Source organism: Botryllus schlosseri, chromosome 1 (genome assembly GCF_051294905.1).
Source record: "Botryllus schlosseri isolate E-star chromosome 1, Bs_hap1, whole genome shotgun sequence".
Classification (NCBI taxonomy): domain Eukaryota; kingdom Metazoa; phylum Chordata; class Ascidiacea; order Stolidobranchia; family Styelidae; genus Botryllus; species Botryllus schlosseri.
Window position 1 is genome coordinate 34,749,466 of NC_137236.1, and position 18,512 is coordinate 34,767,977.

The 18,512-nt window shown below is 41.5% G+C and overlaps 1 protein-coding gene across 1 annotated transcript; it reads left to right on the top strand.

Annotated features, from left to right (window-relative positions):
• The first annotated feature begins 9,026 nt into the window (after positions 1 to 9,026).
• On the top strand, positions 9,027 to 18,138 carry LOC145435943 (uncharacterized). Its single transcript, XM_080313223.1, has 5 exons — positions 9,027 to 9,179; positions 10,507 to 10,585; positions 12,161 to 12,298; positions 15,799 to 15,919; positions 18,011 to 18,138. Exons 1-5 carry the CDS (start codon positions 9,069 to 9,071, stop codon positions 18,075 to 18,077), a joined length of 516 nt encoding a protein of 171 aa, XP_080169349.1. The 5' UTR covers positions 9,027 to 9,068; the 3' UTR covers positions 18,078 to 18,138.
• The last annotated feature ends 374 nt before the right edge of the window (positions 18,139 to 18,512 follow it).

The following is an 18,512-nucleotide window of genomic DNA, read 5'->3' on the forward strand; positions in this document are numbered from 1 at the left end:
CATACCAGGAGGTATCCAATTTGCGACAGCATAAGCATTCGTCCGATCATGGGATGAAAATGATAGTATTGATATGGAAATGCGATACTAATCCTCTGTTTACTCGAACAGCACGATTTAGAAAACATCATGGTATGGCGCACTCCCCAGGGTTGTAATGACTCGAGTCACGATTTTCAGATGACTCGACTCGACTCGAGTCATTTTCTCAAAATACGGAAATGACTCGACTCGAGTCAATCTGTGTATTGACTCGACTTGGACTCGAGTCATTGCGCATGACTCGGAGCAAGTCATTGACTCGAGATTCAGACGGCCAAGACCGACATTTCATTGTAATTTCGAAGCCAACACACTGTTGGGATTTCGTTTGTTGGTACTGGTGCTTGAAAATGCGACCAGAAACTGCTAAAAGTGAGGAAGATTAATATATTATAAATGCGAACCATTCAATATCACCAAACAGAGTTTAAAAAGTGGGTTTAGGAAGACTTTAACTGGAAACTGAGCAGTCAACACAATGACTTGGACTCGGACTCGAGTCATAATACCATGACTCGGACTCGATCCTCTGTTCGCTGACTTGGACTCGGACTTGACTCGGTGGGAATTGAAAATGACTCGACTTGACTTGAGTCAAAAATATAAAAGTGAGATTGACTTGTGACTCGGAGCCTTATGACTTGGTTAAAACCCTGGCACTCCCCATATTATAAGGCCGGTGGTTTAGTCGATGAAGAGCAATGCGGAGAAGTTGCATGGGATACGGTGTAAACACCAGTGAATCTGATAACATGGGCTGATAAAAGATTAATATTTAATAGTAATATGTGAATCTACTAATGATGACGAAATGCATTTGCGAATCTGAAAACAATTTCGCGCTTCGCGCGACCAAAACGTATCCCTGTAATTAGTCGGAATATGTCCACTCATGATTTCGTTGTGCACAGTAAACCGATATGAGAGTTCACCGGGAATGGACATGGACAGTTTAACATGGGTAAACTGGGTAATTGGCTTCCAGTTAGTTCATTGCAGCTTATGCATTGGAATGCGGCCGTAGGCTACATAAGTACTCAAAATGCGGCCGGGAATAGCAAAAAGGTTGCCCACCCCTGGCCATAGCCCATTCTCAATAGCAATCAACAACATTTTTAGCGCCCTGGATCAGTCAATATCAAGTAGCAGAGAAATATTCGAACACTGAGATGCTGAGGAATGCAACTGATGTCTCTGTGGATGAGATTTTGGGAATGGCGACTTTGCAATCAGTAAAAACTTCGAATCAAGGCAGAGAGGCGTCGGTATACCCTGAATAACTGGGATAGATTTCGTGAAATCTAAATTAGTCCGACTTGAAAAATTTTACCTGTATTTTACCTGCTTGGTAGTTCATTTCCTTTTCGTGGTCGTTAATTTCAGGGCGTAAGGTACTCTATTTGAAAATTATCTTACTATCCTTTTAAGGAGGCTATTTCAATGAAGTGGAATAATTTCCAGCTCATTCGAGTCGTATATTTTTTTCGTTTACTGGCAATATCTTCATATAAATTCCACCATAGGCCCTTGTCAAGATCAAAACAAGCGGAAAAGACATTCCTGCCTCTTCAGGCATAACGAACACGATTTTTGGTCATGTCGGTGTGACGAAATTGGTCACCGTAAATACTATTATTTCAAAAATGACCGAAATTTCAATTTGATTGACTTCGGCCTCTACTGGTTGGAATCGAGTCAAATTTGGTGTGCAACGTTTTCTCAGGTAACCTGACGATTTGACGACTAAGCCGACGAAATTTGGAAAAATAAGTCTAGGGTTACCATATTTTGAGACCAGAAAAAGAGGACACTTTTCGAAAATGCTGAAATCTCGCTAGAACCGGAAAAGAAAACTGTTGATTTTGAAAAAATTTCGACCAATAGTACTGTGTTGACTAAAAAAGGGCATCACTTTTACCCGACTCCCGAATTACTCGCTTTTACCTCATTTCAGAGGTGTTGACTAAAAAAAGTCATCTTCCCCATCCTTGCTCACTAAATTCCCATCGCGCCGTATTTTTCGTTGATTGTCTTGCCTACTCTGACGTTCGCTGCATCGGATTTCAGTTTCTGAGCACATTTTAACACTTTTTCGAGAGAAAAAGTGGACAAATTTCCAAAAAGAGGGGGATATTTAGGCGTCCTCCGCGGACACTTTCAATTTATTGAAATATAGAGGACATATGGTAACCCATGTGACGAGAACACGGATTCTGTAATTTTAACTCGGCTAAATAATCTGCAACTACATTTCAAGAGCTTCTTGGAGGTACACTATTTCAATATACCGCAATTGGATAGGATATTCATATTGTAATTAACCCGAATATCATTTGAAAATTCAAGCCGGTGTCATATTTTGTGATACGATTGTTGATGTCAGCCGAAAATAGTTGGAGTTACGCAGGGAAGTAGAAGTAGTCTAAAATCTTCCGAAAGAAGTTGAACATCCCAAAAATTCCACACTGTAATTTCAATTTAAACAACATGGAACTGCAGTCACATACTCATTTAATCTTTCAACATGTTTCATGGCGTGCATAAGGACGGAAATAGACACTGTAAATGTGAATCAAAGGTTAATGTCAGCTTCAATAGCCGGACCACGTAGCCTACATAATTCTTCCCCGTGGCAATCGTCGAAACGGCTATCCGTAGTTCACGGAAGTGTATCTATGCAACGAGGTTGAAATAGTATCAATTATTATTTTTTCGCTGTCAGGTCCTTGAAATTGATAGCAGCTCATACAGTTTATATATAATATCACTAAAGGGTGTGCCCACCAAAAGCAGTAAAACACATGTTTCGATTAGGCTAACTTGATTCATTTTAATGTTCAACAGTGACCTTGAACACTATGATTCTGAACATTCACTTAACCTGCAAAAGTATACGAACTTTTCGTGGACCAGTATAGCGTAATAAAATCCTTCGCAGACCGCCGCGTAATGTTTGAATATGCTTTTCGATCGCGGTATTTAATCAAGACTCCCTAATGACAAAGTTATAGTCTCCACTGCCGGATGACCAAGGCTACATGAGGAGAGAGTATCTGAGTTTATGGCTATACTCACCATCCGGCGGTGGTGGTTGTATCCTCTCCGCTCAGTAGTCGAGCGGGGATTGAACTTATCAATGACAATTACCGACGTGACTGACTTGCGTGCCTGAGTGAAATTACCTCCATTTTCTTGTCTTTACATGCAATAAAACATAGTCCGTGACAATAAAACCGCGGTACGGCGTGCATGGCTGTTTCTGTGACGTATCGCACGACATGCTGCAATAATACACTATCATGTTGTATAGGCCTTGGGCGGGCTATATGTGCATTGTGCATGCAAGCTGCAGATATTAGTTTCACACGGTACGCTTAGAACCTTACTACGTATAATGTTTCAGTTCTTCAAAAGGCAGTGACCCTCAATCGTACGCGCCGACGTAGTATGGAACAATACAGGGAAAGCAATGCCACACGCATTGGCCCTGTAATGCGAATATAATGCTAGTCAATTCCTCATGTGATATAGGCCACAACAAATCTTTTATGATTGCGTTACTAAGCTAAGTAATTGCTGCGAACTAATTGAGGATAGTTGAATGATGTAGGCTACTTTTCAAGCAGCTTATTCCAAAAGATTTTAATATAGGGGTAATAGTGCTGCGATTGTTAAAGAATATATTCATTTTTCTTGGGGTGTATTTTGACATAGGTGAGAATAACGGATAAAGACCTATATACGACAGCAATTAAGGACATTGGTAGATGTATATGAAGTTTTGATTGATTTATCCTAAGCAGGTCCGTACACACGCGCTTTTATATACGATACTGCGAGCTATTGATTGTCCTCTGTTACGTGACCGAACATTTCGCATTTACCGTGAAATGAAATTTTATAATATGTAACGCTGCAATCGAAGCTTCCTTGAGTTAGTTAGAAAAGGCCATCACAGTGTCATTAGAGCAAATAGAGCCCGACTGCAGGCACCGAATAAATCGTTTTTTTTCGCCATGTTGCAGATTTCTCCACGTTTTAAGTATTGCGACTGAGACGAGGAAAGGCAGGCAGAATTCAAAGAACGTAGTTGTTGGTTTAATACTCGAGGTGTTTAATTCTCGGATTTCGGGGAGCTTCGAAACTTAAGGCCATTTTACAATCATTCCATATTCATTTTGTTGTGCCAAGCAAGCATTTTGTACGACGAGAAGGCCTAAAAAACCGGCCGATGATGATGTTGTTTATGGTATGGTGCTTGTCGATTACAGTGGTCATTTACACCAGATCCATCTTCTTTGTTGTTTGTTTGTTTTGGGGTATTCATGGTGTTTGTCGACTACTATGGACATTTACACAAGGCCGCAGCTGCCGACTTACTGTAGCACAGCCCATTTCTAGGCTGCCGATAAGCCTAATAAACCTGTAGCCGACCTCGCTCGGACATCGAACCCCCAACGTATTGGTAGTGTAACACTGTAGCAGAGGATCGCACCACTACCCTATCTCGTCACACCGTAAACGGCACCAGCAGTGTCGAAGTCAACTAACCAACTGCCATCTCCATCTGCTGTAAAGGAGACAAAAACAAGAAAAAACCGCGGTCGCGGGGTTTCTCATTACGGACCACACATATGAAATATATTAACCACAGGATTCATGTAGAGCTCACCAGGCTATAGTCCGTTGAAGTGCTGTGCATCCTTGACAATTTTCACATTAAATGTATAGGCAGGGGTGTTCGACGTAAACCTAGTCAACGTTGCTACTCAAGTAGAAGTAGAAGTAACGCAGTAAATTATATTAAACTACAAGTAGAAGTATAGCGCTTTCGAGACATGCCGAAACCATTTCAAGTAAGTATAAAATTGAAGGTATGCCGTAATTGGTAAGTATAAGTGGCAGTATAGTCTGAAAATAGAACCTATTGAGAACTTAGTGTAAGGAGGCAAAAACTGCTTAGTTGCTGACCACTTTTTGGTGCCACAGAATCATTATGATAAAGGCAAGCGACAATTCGACACACATATACAAAACAGAAAAGTCAAGCAATGCTATATAAAATATATGACATAAAATATAAAATGGATTTTCACATGCATGTATACAAACGCATCGGCCAGCCTTCAGTATAACCATAAAACATTTCAGAAACACGCGTGTGTACTGTGAGTAGTAAAAGCCCGTTGCGATCAAAATAGCTACATAGGCTCATTTTTTTGGTGCCACATCAAATGATTCAACGGCACTCTCGTCTCCATGCATACTTCATCAAACCAGCTGTTTCAATCTCAGGAACTGCGGTTAGTGAACTAAATGCGAGCGCCTGTTTGCAGCAAGCTTCAGCACGGCATCAGTGTTCCACTTTTCGTGGGCTTTGCGCTGCGGGATATCGATTCCGTAATACCAAAACAAGCACGCGAGCTGCTGGTGCCTTTGCTGTCGCTCTTCCAGTCCGTTTTTCAAAGATTTCATCAACTCCGAGCTTGGAATCCAGTCAGCGTTGCTGTCTAGGACAGACCACACAGCTAACGGTTTCGGACGCATCCACTTCCCGCTACAATCATTCTGATTGAGCACACGGTTCTCTGGGAGACAAGAGGTTTCGGCTCTACTAAGTTTGATAGTTAAGCGACGCTGTTTAATTTCGTTTTTCAGCCAATCGAAACATTTCGTTTTCTGTCCGCCATTGATATCTTCATTACCAACTCTTTCGAATATGAATTTCTCGTAGTACAACTCATCTACGTCCGGGCGTTCGGGCGCAACTATGTACACTGCATCCAAGCCCTTTTCGAGCCGCCTTTCATTCATTGCATAAATCACGGAATGAGTGCTTTCGATAGCATACTCCGCGTCAATCTTCAGATTAACCCCGAAATTCATTAATTCAGTAGCCGTGTATTTGTATATATGCAGTTTCCGGTACAGGATTTCATTCATTCTGAGAATCAGAGACTTGCAGGGAATCCAGTTACTGTCGCTTTCAATTCTAGCACGTATCGTACTGGTGGACGGATACATCCAGGTTCCTTCACATGTGTAATCATTGATTTCGCAACAGCACTTTCCTTTCACGAGCTTTCTGCTTTTGATGATTTTAAATTTGATTGTGACGTTTTCGTTGTCGATTTCCTCTCGCAGCCAATCAAACCAGTTGATTTTCTCTGTGTCGTTCTCGACTGATACCGGTCTTGATACGATGGAATCATAAGTAACGCAACTTTGCGGCCGTTCGTCACTAAGCATCGTAACTAAAACATTGGTTTGTCATGAGCTATATACCTAAACAGTAGAGGAAAATCACTTTATTTTCCAAACTGGATCAAATACTTTCAAACCACTTCAAGTAGGTCGAGGATTAGCATACTTTTAGTCGAAAATGACTACTTTCAAAATTGCCTATATCTTCGAGACTAACGAAAAATAAGTGCAATCCTTGAAAATATCGTTGCTATTAAATCAAAGTACTGCAGCTTCTGTCCATTTTACACATGTTGAGAAAACTAACTTTATGTAGAGTTCTCATTTTCTTTCGGCCATATATTGGCCACGATTAACTTTGAAACGATGTGATAAACATAAACATGGCCAAGATAAGACCGTAAACATGAAAATTTTACAGAAGCATGATTTTCTATAAGTTTGAAAAATGGAACTAAAATTTCTTAAAAAGGGACATAAGCCACTTTGATTACCCCTCGACGATATATTCAGTTAGCGTGATGCAGGACGATTTCACTTAGACATTTGATGCAAACTTATCACGAAGGTATATACTCTCCACTTTTCGACATCTGACTGTAAAATTTGAAAATCCTGCTTTTCGCGTCATAATATGTGATGAATTATTTCAATTTTGTGCTTTCGACGAGATCCCGCTAACATGTTGCTTATAGCCCGTGGCGAACTGAATTTCTTTTTATTTCTATACTCGGTATTGACTTCATTCCTTTCTGCGTGCACACTGTGGACATACGTGTAGCTGTTATGGTCCGCCCATAGATACTCTACGTTTATCAGTTACTGTCATACTTATTAAATAACATCTATCCGTGACTATGGCTATACCTTGTACGCATCACATTAATCTAACAAAAGGTATATTTTATTATCGTCAGGAATACATCGTTCAATCAAACATCTCGGTTACATACGTCTCTTAACTTCATTAGACTAAACATAAGCTTTTACAAACGGGGGACTTTAAATCGGGCAGTAAGCTCAAGTGTCGAACCGCTATTGTGATAACAGTAATTCGAGATTGCAGGCGTGGTGATATAGGTCTTTTGTTTGATATGCTACTCGTACACCGATCATATTGCGCGCGTGAATGCGAAGACCTTATGACATCTAGTTCGATTTCAGTGCCTTATCCTTCATAATTATTGTCCAGTCTACCAGACCGTTTATTTTGTAAGTCACCACTTCCGTACATTGGTAATAATATTTTATCAATAATTTATTCGGATATTGGGATTCGAGTCAATTCGAATATCACTCAGTAAGTAACACTTGAGTATATATATACGTCCCTTTTATACGACCTCGAAGAATATAATGCCAGTTCTTTTATTGCACTTCGTGACAATATACTGTGGGTTGATCGGGATTTCAGAGATATGCTATGTTCACTAACGTGCATAGCTTTGTACAACACGATTCCTATGCCGCGATACGACCGATATAAGTTTCCAGGCTTCCACAGTGGAAACTAGTATCGAAACTATAATTGTCGTTGATAACTTGACTCTCAATGGTATAATATCAGTACTCGAAAAAACGCTATGCTGCGTAGCGTATCTACTTTTACGAAATTATGATGCTGCCTCTATTCTTATCATTGACATGAAAAGTACATTCAGATTTTGCAAGTCACGGCTGCTTTCATCTATCGTGATCAGCTGTATCCCTGTATCGTCATGTGCGGCATGAACTTTCGTTAATGTCACGTTGCCAGCCAATCAAAATACCACATGCAACAGATGAATTCCGACACTTCCTACATAAGCCTGAGGCTAATTGTTAGGATGTACGATTAATCTTATTCTAGACTCTGTACGTCTGCTTCCTAAGGGTACTGCATCCTAGTCGAGGAGTATTCCAGTATAGTTCATAATTCAATCTTGTGACAGGAAATGATAGCGGCCGACTAAGCGATTGATACGATTTGACAAAGATGTTGTAAATGCGAGCCAATGCGAAATCTTGCAATGACGTTCACGGTACATTGCTCGGTAATGCAGCAACTTGAACAATGAACATTGTATAGTAGAATCGTGTTGATTATCTGGAATTCATAAGACGAGATATAGTGTCGCAAAATCAATAACAAGCAGCAGCAAGACAATAAATTATACTGGATAATGTTTAGACAGAGGTTTGGCTTACATTAAACTCTGCTGTAAGTCGTAATTGTATCTCAGCATTACAAAAGGATGCAAGTATTTTCTTGACGTTTCATGGGTTTGGTACAGGGGCGGCCAACCCGTGGCCCGCGGGCAAAATACGGCCCGTGAGGTAATTCTTGAAATTAGTTATAACATCAGGTAAACTTGCAACGCCAACCAAACCTTGATTAGCCTGACCGCGAAATTTGATGATCACTGAAACATCAGTTCCGACGCAATGGCGCAACCAGGGGTTCATAACTTTATTTCGCGCGGTGCCACTTTGGAGAAATTTTCATGGTTTGGTGCTCCACATATTTCGAGGATCGTATATACGCGTTGCATATCCGTTTTTAAATGAACCCGAATATTTTCGGCTGACACTCGTCGGGGGTAATCGTCAGCAGCTAGTAGAGAATTGGAAAGAACATCGTATATCAACAATCCTATCACAATGTTCTTTCGTATTCTCTTCTCACTGCCGACGATTGTCAGCAGACAACATTCTGGTTTATTTCAATATGAATATACTATTCAATTGTATGTTGAAGTTCTATGCATCCGAGAACCTCTTCATATAGTATTTCATTTCAGAACAAGTTGATATAGAACCGATCCTACAATCCGACGGGCACCATGAGTCTGAAATTGGCTGCAGCTGCTGGGATGATTGTGACACTTTTGCGTCTATTCTCAGTAGGGGAGTTGTCTCCGACTGGACCACCTACAGACTCCATGGCAGAAATGGTAAATTTTGACAAAATACAACTAGTAAATCAATGACACTGTAATCTCTGTGACGGTAGTGCAGGATGAATGCTGTTCGAAATATGAGCTCAGTACCGATTCGTGACGTGTGCTTACCTGTTACGAGATGGCAACGCTTGTCCCCGTATACGCTACGCAGGCATGTTTGTTTTTGGCAAACGCCAAAAATACAAAACATAGATTATTTTTGGAATGTTTCAGATTTTATTTTCGGCGATTTTGCCATCGCCATGAATTCATAATTCATAGAGTCGAATTCACCAGGTTAGGCAATTTGGTTTGGTCACAAAACGTGTAGCATCCACTTAGCGCCATCTAACAGCAAGATTAAAAAACGAATTGACAACAACATAATATTTTGCACAGCGATGCGAAGCGAGCGAACTAGGTCGCGCGTGGCGGCTTCATGATGTAACAAAATGCACTATAGCGATGGCAACAGGAAAATGCCGAGTCATTGCGCTAAATCCAAAATTCAGGGCTCTCAGTCACGGATTCCAAAATATACTGATTGCAAACGAAAATCCTATATACTCTTGCTGGCAAGGATTATCTACTTCCTAATCGCCAGACTCGTCAATCCGTAAGTTGGCGGTACTTCCAAATTTAATCTGCCGATTTCATGGCCTCGATCCTAAGATTTTCATTCACCTTTCATGGACCCCTTGAAAGGTAGTCCGCGGACCCAAAGGAAAGGACTTGATGTCCTTGATGTTTTTTGCGGCATATACACCGACTCATGATACACATACACACGATCTGTGCATATGCACACCATGAGTGCATGATGTGCATATGCCGCTGGACAAGGAAGTGCAGATATAGCCTTTACGGCTTTTTAAGTCATGCACCACCTCTCCATGCTATCCCAGTAGTGCATGAGCGCCAAGCAGGGTAGTCATGGATACCAGTGTTACTAATCAGGTCTTTGGTCTGACCCGGCCGGGGATCGAACCCACGGCCTACCGATCAAGAAGCCGGACGCTTCACCATTACGCTATATCTTGTCGGCGTATGGTTAACGGGCCCCTAAGCAAGAATTTTGCGTTCCGCACTTGTTTTGTCGCTTCATACCTACTCCTTTCAATTTTATCAACAACTTTCATAAGCACATATATTTTTGAAAAACCCTTATTTTTGGAATATCAAAAATTCTTATTTCTGGCAATTTTGGCACCTGGTTCCCGAAATGCCAATAATAAACGTGAATGTATATAGGCCTAGCTACATCCCGTCTCAAATTCATCACACGAATTCGTAAAGTTATGGCGTGATATCAACTATGAACGACGGGTTGAATTTTCAGCCTCGGGACACCGCAGGTATCATTAAACGAGGACCGTCTTGCGCTGTGTCGGAATACAACGAAGAGCTATCAAGAGGCGGTACGTCTATCGTCAGTTTCTTTCAGTTAAATATCTATGAATACTATATAGCTTTCGTTACGTTACCGATCAGGGATATCTAGATATCTGGATGTCTCTAGTCACGGAATAACGGCAATAACATTAATTTTTGAAGCCACCCCGCTTCTAATGAATGAATTAACCTTAGGGCTGGGTACAATGATTTGAGTCGACAGACAGTCGAGCGCTAAAATTACACGCCCCTAGCCTTATATTATATCATGTTTTCCTGAGAATACTACAGGGGAACAGTATAGTGCGAAACTAACCAAGCTTTTTACACATAGCCTACATTTGCTAATCTCATTATTATGAGAAAATGGGCTCCGATTTGATATGAACCGAACTTGATTCAATTTACAAGCTTTCGCAAATTCAGTAATTCTAATTCCAATCAAATTCAAAAAACCTGTGTAGCTAAAATTCTAACTCGAATCTAATTTTGAAAGGCTGAAAGTTTTCTAGATGTCCTAGCCCAGGGGCGGGCAGCTTCTCCAGTCGGTGGGCCGGATATAGGAAAATTATAAGTACTTGGAGGGCCGGATTGCTGAATCGATACATCATTCGTCCATTTATTCACATACACAAGGAATAAATCGTATTTAATGAATGTATTTTAACGACAGCAATGTCACATCACAGCTACTTCTCGTCGATAATGACGAAGACAATGTGGATTAGGGAGTAGCGTTGCCATACAGGCGCCACCATGTCTGGTTCTCTCTGATCAGTCGACACACGGTGCAATCCTTAAGTACGATTTCAAGGCGTTCGATAAGTCCAGTACCCCATATTTACAAAGATATCAATTCATTCGGGTTGAGTAGGTGACGAGATAGTGTCGTGTTCAACTGTGTGGCCTAATTACTCTCGATATTGAATTCATGCGACCTACGTCCTCGACAAAATTTGAATAGTTGCCCGCGACCCGTTTTGAGTTGGCAACCACTGACATAAGCGGTGTCTTACAAAAGCCTAGAAGTGTGCCGTGCTACATGTCGGCAGTTACGGAATCAAAATTAAGAAATATCAGCCTGGCGTAAATGACCGTTGTAGTCGACAAACACCATGATTACCACAAACGAAATCGTTGAGTACATCGTAAATGCCGATAATGCAAGTCGTCTCGCTTCGACGAACTTTCGCGTAAGCTCCACTCTCGCACGCTGCGCATACTCGCATATAATAGGAATAACATACAGTCACTAAAATTAGACATAGTAAACAAGTAGTAGGGTATATCGGCAGACTGAGGCCACGGGCCACATTATCATGTAAGACGGAAAACAGTCCTAAGGCCGGACAAAATCTCTTCGCGGGCCGGATCCGTCCCGCGGGCAGTAGGTTGCCCGCCCCTGTCCTAGCCTGATATGAAGGTGATGGGCACGCAGGCCGCATGCGGCCCGCAAGTTGATTTTCTTACGGATGGCAAACAATGCTGGCAGTTGTTAGGCTATAGCCAGTAGCCACTCATTCTGATTTCCAGTCGGGCTCTTATAATATTCATTGTCACCCTGCCGTTTTTCGCTAATGCTTGTTAACGTTATAACGCAGTGCAATCACTTTCGTATCAACAAATGTACAATTTGATCAAGTACAACCAATCGGAATTCGTACTCGTGGACATCAGGAGGCCCGACGAATACGCGCAAGGATACATCCCGACTGCGTTCCTGGTCACAATCACCAACGGTAAGGATATCACAATAAAGAGGCTGATTTTCTCGAATCAGTGATTCACCAATCCCCGCACTTTTACATTACATATCTAACAAGTGGATCCGACTTACATATGTCCGACTATAGGTAGGGGACAAATACCTTTTATTTTAGGTATGTCGAATAGACGATCTGAGGGGATCTGAAATTACAATATTTTGTTTTTTTATTCTTCTTCTTTTAATCTTTAATCAGCGTGCAACTGTGCTGTGAACGGGGCACGCCTCTAGCAACATCTTCTAGGGCCAGTGGTTCTCAACCTTTTTCGACTCATCGCCGCCCTGTCAATCTCAAAACAAATTTTCGCCCCGCATATTTACGGATATGAAAAAGAGTACATAGCCTATATAAACTGGAAATTTATTCACTTAACTCAGTTCGCTGGTGAATGTACTAAAAAATGGCATTTTTCCGAGGCTGTAGGTGCTCGTGTAACCGGTTTCCGTGTCTACTTCCCCATTGAATTGACACTTTTTTCGCATCATGATCAGAATAAGCCACCTTCACGTTCATTTTTGGCGGTTTTAATTAAATATATCTACATGTACGTCCAAACATTTTCTCACCCCATCGCCCCCTGTCGCCTCTTTGGTATTTAGGCCCCCTTGATTCTCAAAATCACCCACCGGAGGGCGATATCGCCCACGTTGGGAACCATTGTTCTAGGTCCAGGTATGGGTTTCAGATTAGAAGGCTACTCCCAATTCGCTTCGATGTCTTTCTATCTTTCATTGTATCGCAATCTTGTGGCGTTTCGAATTGATGAAATTATTTGAAAGCAGATACTGCTAGCATACCGAACTTCCATTGGAACTCGGGCTGCATTTGAAACAGACTGTGTTTCCAAAGACTTTGGTTAAAACATGTTTTAAACAGTGTTTTAAACAATTGCTTTTTTGAAAAAACAAAATTGTGTTGTTTTTTCAAACGTTGTCTAATTTTGCCATAATTGTGTAAATACATCCTAAAAAAATCAACATTAGCCTACGGACGAAATGCAGCCAAAATAGTCGACGTATACGATGTGTGGTGACTGGACCCCCGACACCGTCGTCGGTTCAACAGTTTTTGCGCGTAGATATAGATCATTGGTACGAAATGGGTGTTCTGATGATGATGATGACCGCCGACCGTACAAATGCAGCATAACGATGTAGCCCTGGTTAAAGATATTTTCGTTCTGTTTATGACAGTGATTGGAAGCAGTTTTCGTCGGAGTAGCTATATTTACACCACATTTTCAATTGTCAATGTCAATCCAATGTGACGTCACCATTAAATATTCGTGACGTCATCACTAAACAAAACAATAAAAAAAATGCTTTAGACAAGGGCCTTGTTTTACATATGTTTGTTTTAAATTGATTTTTGTTTCAAATGCAACCCTAATTGGCACTGCGTACAATGCATTATTGTTTATATAGCATGTGTAGTGCGGGGGCGGGCAACTTCTCCAGTCGGCGGGCCGGATATAGGAAAATTATGTACGTGGCGGGTCGGATCGCCGAATCGATACATTATTCGCCCATTTATCCACATATACAAAGAATAAATCGTATTTAATGAATGTATTTTAACGACAGTAATGTCATTTTAAAGCCATTTCTCGCCGATAATGACGAAGACAATGTGGATTTGAGAATAGCATTGTCATACAGGCGCCGCCACGTCTGCTTCTCTCTGATCAATCCTTAGTTAAGATTTCAAGGCGTTCGTTAAGCCCGGTAACCCATATTTACCAAGATATCATTTCATTAGGGTTGAGTACATCGTAAATGCCGATATTGTAGTCTTCTCGCTTCGACGAACTTACGCGTAAGCTCCACTCTCGTACGCAGCGCACACACGCATTGGCCTAATAACATACAATCACTAGAATTTGACGTTTAAGCAAGTAGTGGTGAATCTCGGCAGACTGGGGTCGCGGGCCACATCATGTAAGACGGGAAACTGTAAGCCGGATAAAATCCCGTCACGGGTCAGATCCGCGGGTCCCTCCATGGTGTAGTGTACAGACTGCAGAATGTGCTCGTACAATGTACAATAGGGCTGTTCAAAAATAACTTTTTTTCCTGAATCTTGCTGGTTACTTGATTAAATCGTTAGGTTGCCTTAAAAAACGACGCACACCAAATTTGAATTCATTCCGACAAATATTCGCGGTTTACGTAGAGTTTGAAAATTTTGGATTTGCCCATAAACGCAAAAAAAAAAATTTCGCAAATTTTTTTGCCAACCCCATGAAATTGTTGGGCTGTCTTCAAAAACTATGCAAAACAAATTTGACTCAATTCCAAGCCGTAGAAGCGGAGTTTTTCGGTGATAATTCTTGGATTATCCACCAATCAAGGATAATCCCAGAATTATCGAATAAAAACTGAAATAACTCCGCTTCTACGGCTTGGAATTGAGTCAAATTTGTTTTGCATAATTTTTGAAGACAGCCCAACAATTTCATGGGGTTGGCAGAAAAATTTGAAAAAAAAAATTTTTTGCGTTTTTGGGCAAATCCAAAATTTTCAAACTCTACGTAACCCGCGAATATTTGTCGGAATGAATTCAAATTTGGTATGCGTCGTTTTTTAAGGCAACCTAACGATTTAATCAAGTAACCAGCAAGATTCAGGAAAAAAAGTTATTTTTGAACAGCCCTAATGTACAATGAATGCTGTCAAAGTAACAATATTGTATGAGAATATAATGCTGTATATCAGGGCCGGCCAACCCGTGGCCCGCGAGACGGTTTTGAGTGGCCCGCGAGGTAATTTCCGAAATTTCTAATATCATGAAAAATGGATTGCACAGATTGTGAACTTGCAAGGACAACCAAAAATTTGATTAGTCTGGCCGCAACACTTGAGAGGTGATGACTAAAATATCAGTTTCGACTCATTGAAAGATCCATCAACCATTCACATATTGGTAGCCTGTATCTTCGTACACTACGATAAAGCAGGATAATTTGCGATAGATTTATCAAAGGTAAAAAAATTTCTGCATGCTTGGCGCAATATGTTGTCACTCGGTTTCTTGTTTTTAAAATTGGTGCCCTTTTGTGCAAATTGAAGCACACCCAATGTATCAGATTGAGTCTAACTATATTCGCGATTACGAGACAAAGTGTCGTTCAACATATGCGACCTTGCGTTTGCGCTAGCAGTAAGACCGTCGACTATGAAACCTAGGCATGAAATGATTGACGCATGTTGGTCGCAGCTTTCGATATCGATATGTCCATGCGCCGAATAGCCCAGTCCTCGCAAACTTAGCCCAACGATATACAGCAGGCCCGCAATATAGTCAAGTGACAATATTATTGACCTATGAACTTCAACAAATTTTCGCGCTTCGCGCGGATAGTGGCCCGCGCAAAAGTTCGTCAATTGAATGTGGCCCTTTGGCTGAAAAGGTTGGCCAGCCCTGCTGTGTATGATAAGCTACTCAGCGTTGACTGAAAACAATTCTCTTTACAGGCGCCTTCGAGAAACATGTCGACTTTCGCCAAATAATGTGCGGCAGGAAGTTCGTGGTAGTCTATTGCAGGTCTGGCCGCAGAGCCCAACAGGCGGTGGAAGTTCTGAAATCCATTATCCCGTAAGTTTTCGGATGACATTTACGAACGTGACGAGTACACTAGCAATGGTGTTGCATTTGCATCACACAATCATCCTGGCGCTGAAAATGCCGATGCAGAGTCTCTTCAGATCCATACAAATAACTTCCGGGGAAGCGAGTGGCGCGGTTGGTTAAGCGCCAGCGTCACGACACCAATGGCTGTGGTTCGAATCCCGGTTCGAACTATCTTCTATGTGTCGGAGGTTCAACTGGGCTCCTCATCGCTAACCTCACTGCAATAGCAGTGTCTCGAAAAGCCCAGTATGATGGTGAGCCGCGCCAGTAAGAAGTCGGCAGTAAAGAACAAGTCCGGACGCATGAAAGAGAGAGAGACTGAAATTGAGAGCGCGCGAGTGTGGAAGTCGTCCGGAAAGAATACCAAAAAGCAAAGAACCTGAACATTACTGATATCATTGTCGTGGTGTACATGACCTTAATAGGCGATAAACACCACTGTTGTATGTGTCAAATAAACCAAACAAATAACTTCCTTGGCTATTCTCTTTCATTCCGAGCGCGCCTAGCCACGGGCTCGAACAAATGAGGAAAGCCATACTACAAACAGGGATATATAGAACTTAAGTAGTTCTATATATCCCTGGCTATAAAATGAAGCACACTGCTTGGCTACAGACTAGTAATAGCTTAATTTTCCAAGCCGGGACATACGTTGTGTAGCTGGGATACTGTACCATCATAATTAACAAGTCTCCAAATCAATACTGGTTAAGTATCGGGCTGATGGCTTGACATGATAGTCTCCAAGCCCTGGAGTAAACAGAATGAAAATTCTTTCAAGTGGATGTTGAAAATGAAAAAAAAGACATGCGGTTTTCATGGCAATGCCAATCTTTAAATCAGGGGCGGGCAACATACGGCCCGCGGGCCGGAACCAGCCCGCGACGGGATTTTATGCGGCCCGCCGACAGTTTTTGGTCTGGGTCTTACGTGATGATGAGGCCAGCGTCGCCGTCTACAGGCATTAATGCGCAAACATTTTCGAGTAGGAACATGAGCAAGACAAAGCGACGATCCAATACAACTGATGTTCACTGTATTGACGTTGCCATGGGCGAATGGGACCATGCCATTCCCAAGTTTTTCGAGAATATACGTAATATTTATAAGAAGTGGAATATTATCGGGCAGATGGATTCAAACTAAAAAAGAATTCGCGCACACGGCGCGATTTAGTGTCTCTACGTACGTGACTTGATTATGAGAATACAGTATCATAAATACACTAGAATAGCCCGCGTTTTCAACAAAAGAATCAATAAGAAAGAACGGGCCCGAAGTGAATAATCTGCCATAAGCTCATGAATGTATATTCTTATGTCATGATCAATGTTCAAAATTATACGTGCTGTAAATTTTCGAAGAAACCACTTGCTCATACACTCACCAATATCATTGATCAAATTCATTCATTTATGCAAAAAATTTTCGCGCTTGGCGCGACTACAAACCAGATATTCTCTGATTTTTCATCACATTCATATCTCTAACTTGGGCTCGCCTGTGAATCGGTCGCCCAATCCAGATATACTTCGCAACTGCAGAAATGCGTGCATCTCTGAATTGTATGTACAAAGGGTAGTGCAGGGTAGGTAGGATGGACGGATCTGTGGCGAGTTCACAAAGGGGAGTTCCCCTAAACTCATAGAAAAAATTCAGGAATGCAGCCCGCCTCATGTTCATGTTCCCCTATCCGGCCCGCTGAATGGAGAAGTTGCCCGCAACTGCTTTAAAGGATGCAACTAATGCCAAACGGACATTGTACTCTTAAAAATACAAATTGAGAGAATTAAGTTATTTTGCCTAAAAACAGTTCAACTAGCAGTGAAAGTAATCGTCATACATAACCCCTTGAGTGCGTGGTGCAAGTAGTCAAAATAAATTTCAATACGACGACAAACGGCACGATGGCCAAACTATCACTGACGGCCGCTAGCTGGCACCATAGGCTAAATTGGCTCGCTCTGCCAAATGTACCGAAACCCAAGTATTTTAGATCGTACAATTGATGAGTACTACATCTTATTGAATGCTTGTGTGCTGTGTTTTCAGGATCAAGATATACCCTGGATCGTGGCTAGAGTGGAGCAGGTTGAATCCGAGAAATGTCATCGAATAGGCATAGCATTACTATCCAGTTATCAGCTGTACCGAAATGAAGTAATGCGAAATTGAAGTCATACCAGATCGAAATATACGTATGATGTACAAGCGTTCGGTCAAACGCATAAAATATTATTGCACCGCAAGTATGGAGGAGTAAGGTTAATTTAATACCAGTTACAATCGATTTTGAGCTCGGATGATCAGCTACAAGATTCTCACCTCTGTTTACGAAGCCGCCAGTATGTTAGCACATCCGGTCGCCCAGCCGTGAAGTCACGTGTTTCACACCTATCCGCATATTATTTGTCTATAAGCGAACACTCGTATAATATCGAGCACCCCGTCTTCTTTGTAACAAACGGTAAAATATCTCAAAGGCTTGTCCTCAGCCGAAGACCTGACACTGACACACAGAATCCAGATTGAAAAAACACTGTTATACTCTGTT

What these genes read in the sequence shown, in the direction of transcription:
- LOC145435943 (XM_080313223.1), top strand. Translation starts at nt 9,069, where the DNA reads ATGAGTCTGAAATTGGCTGCAGCTGCTGGGATGATTGTGACACTTTTG. An exon ending in CAGACTCCATGGCAGAAATG is followed by an intron (nt 9,180 to 10,506) that starts GTAAATTTTGAC and finishes TTGAATTTTCAG; the next exon opens with CCTCGGGACACCGCAGGTAT. An exon ending in CCTGGTCACAATCACCAACG is followed by an intron (nt 12,299 to 15,798) that starts GTAAGGATATCA and finishes TTCTCTTTACAG; the next exon opens with GCGCCTTCGAGAAACATGTC.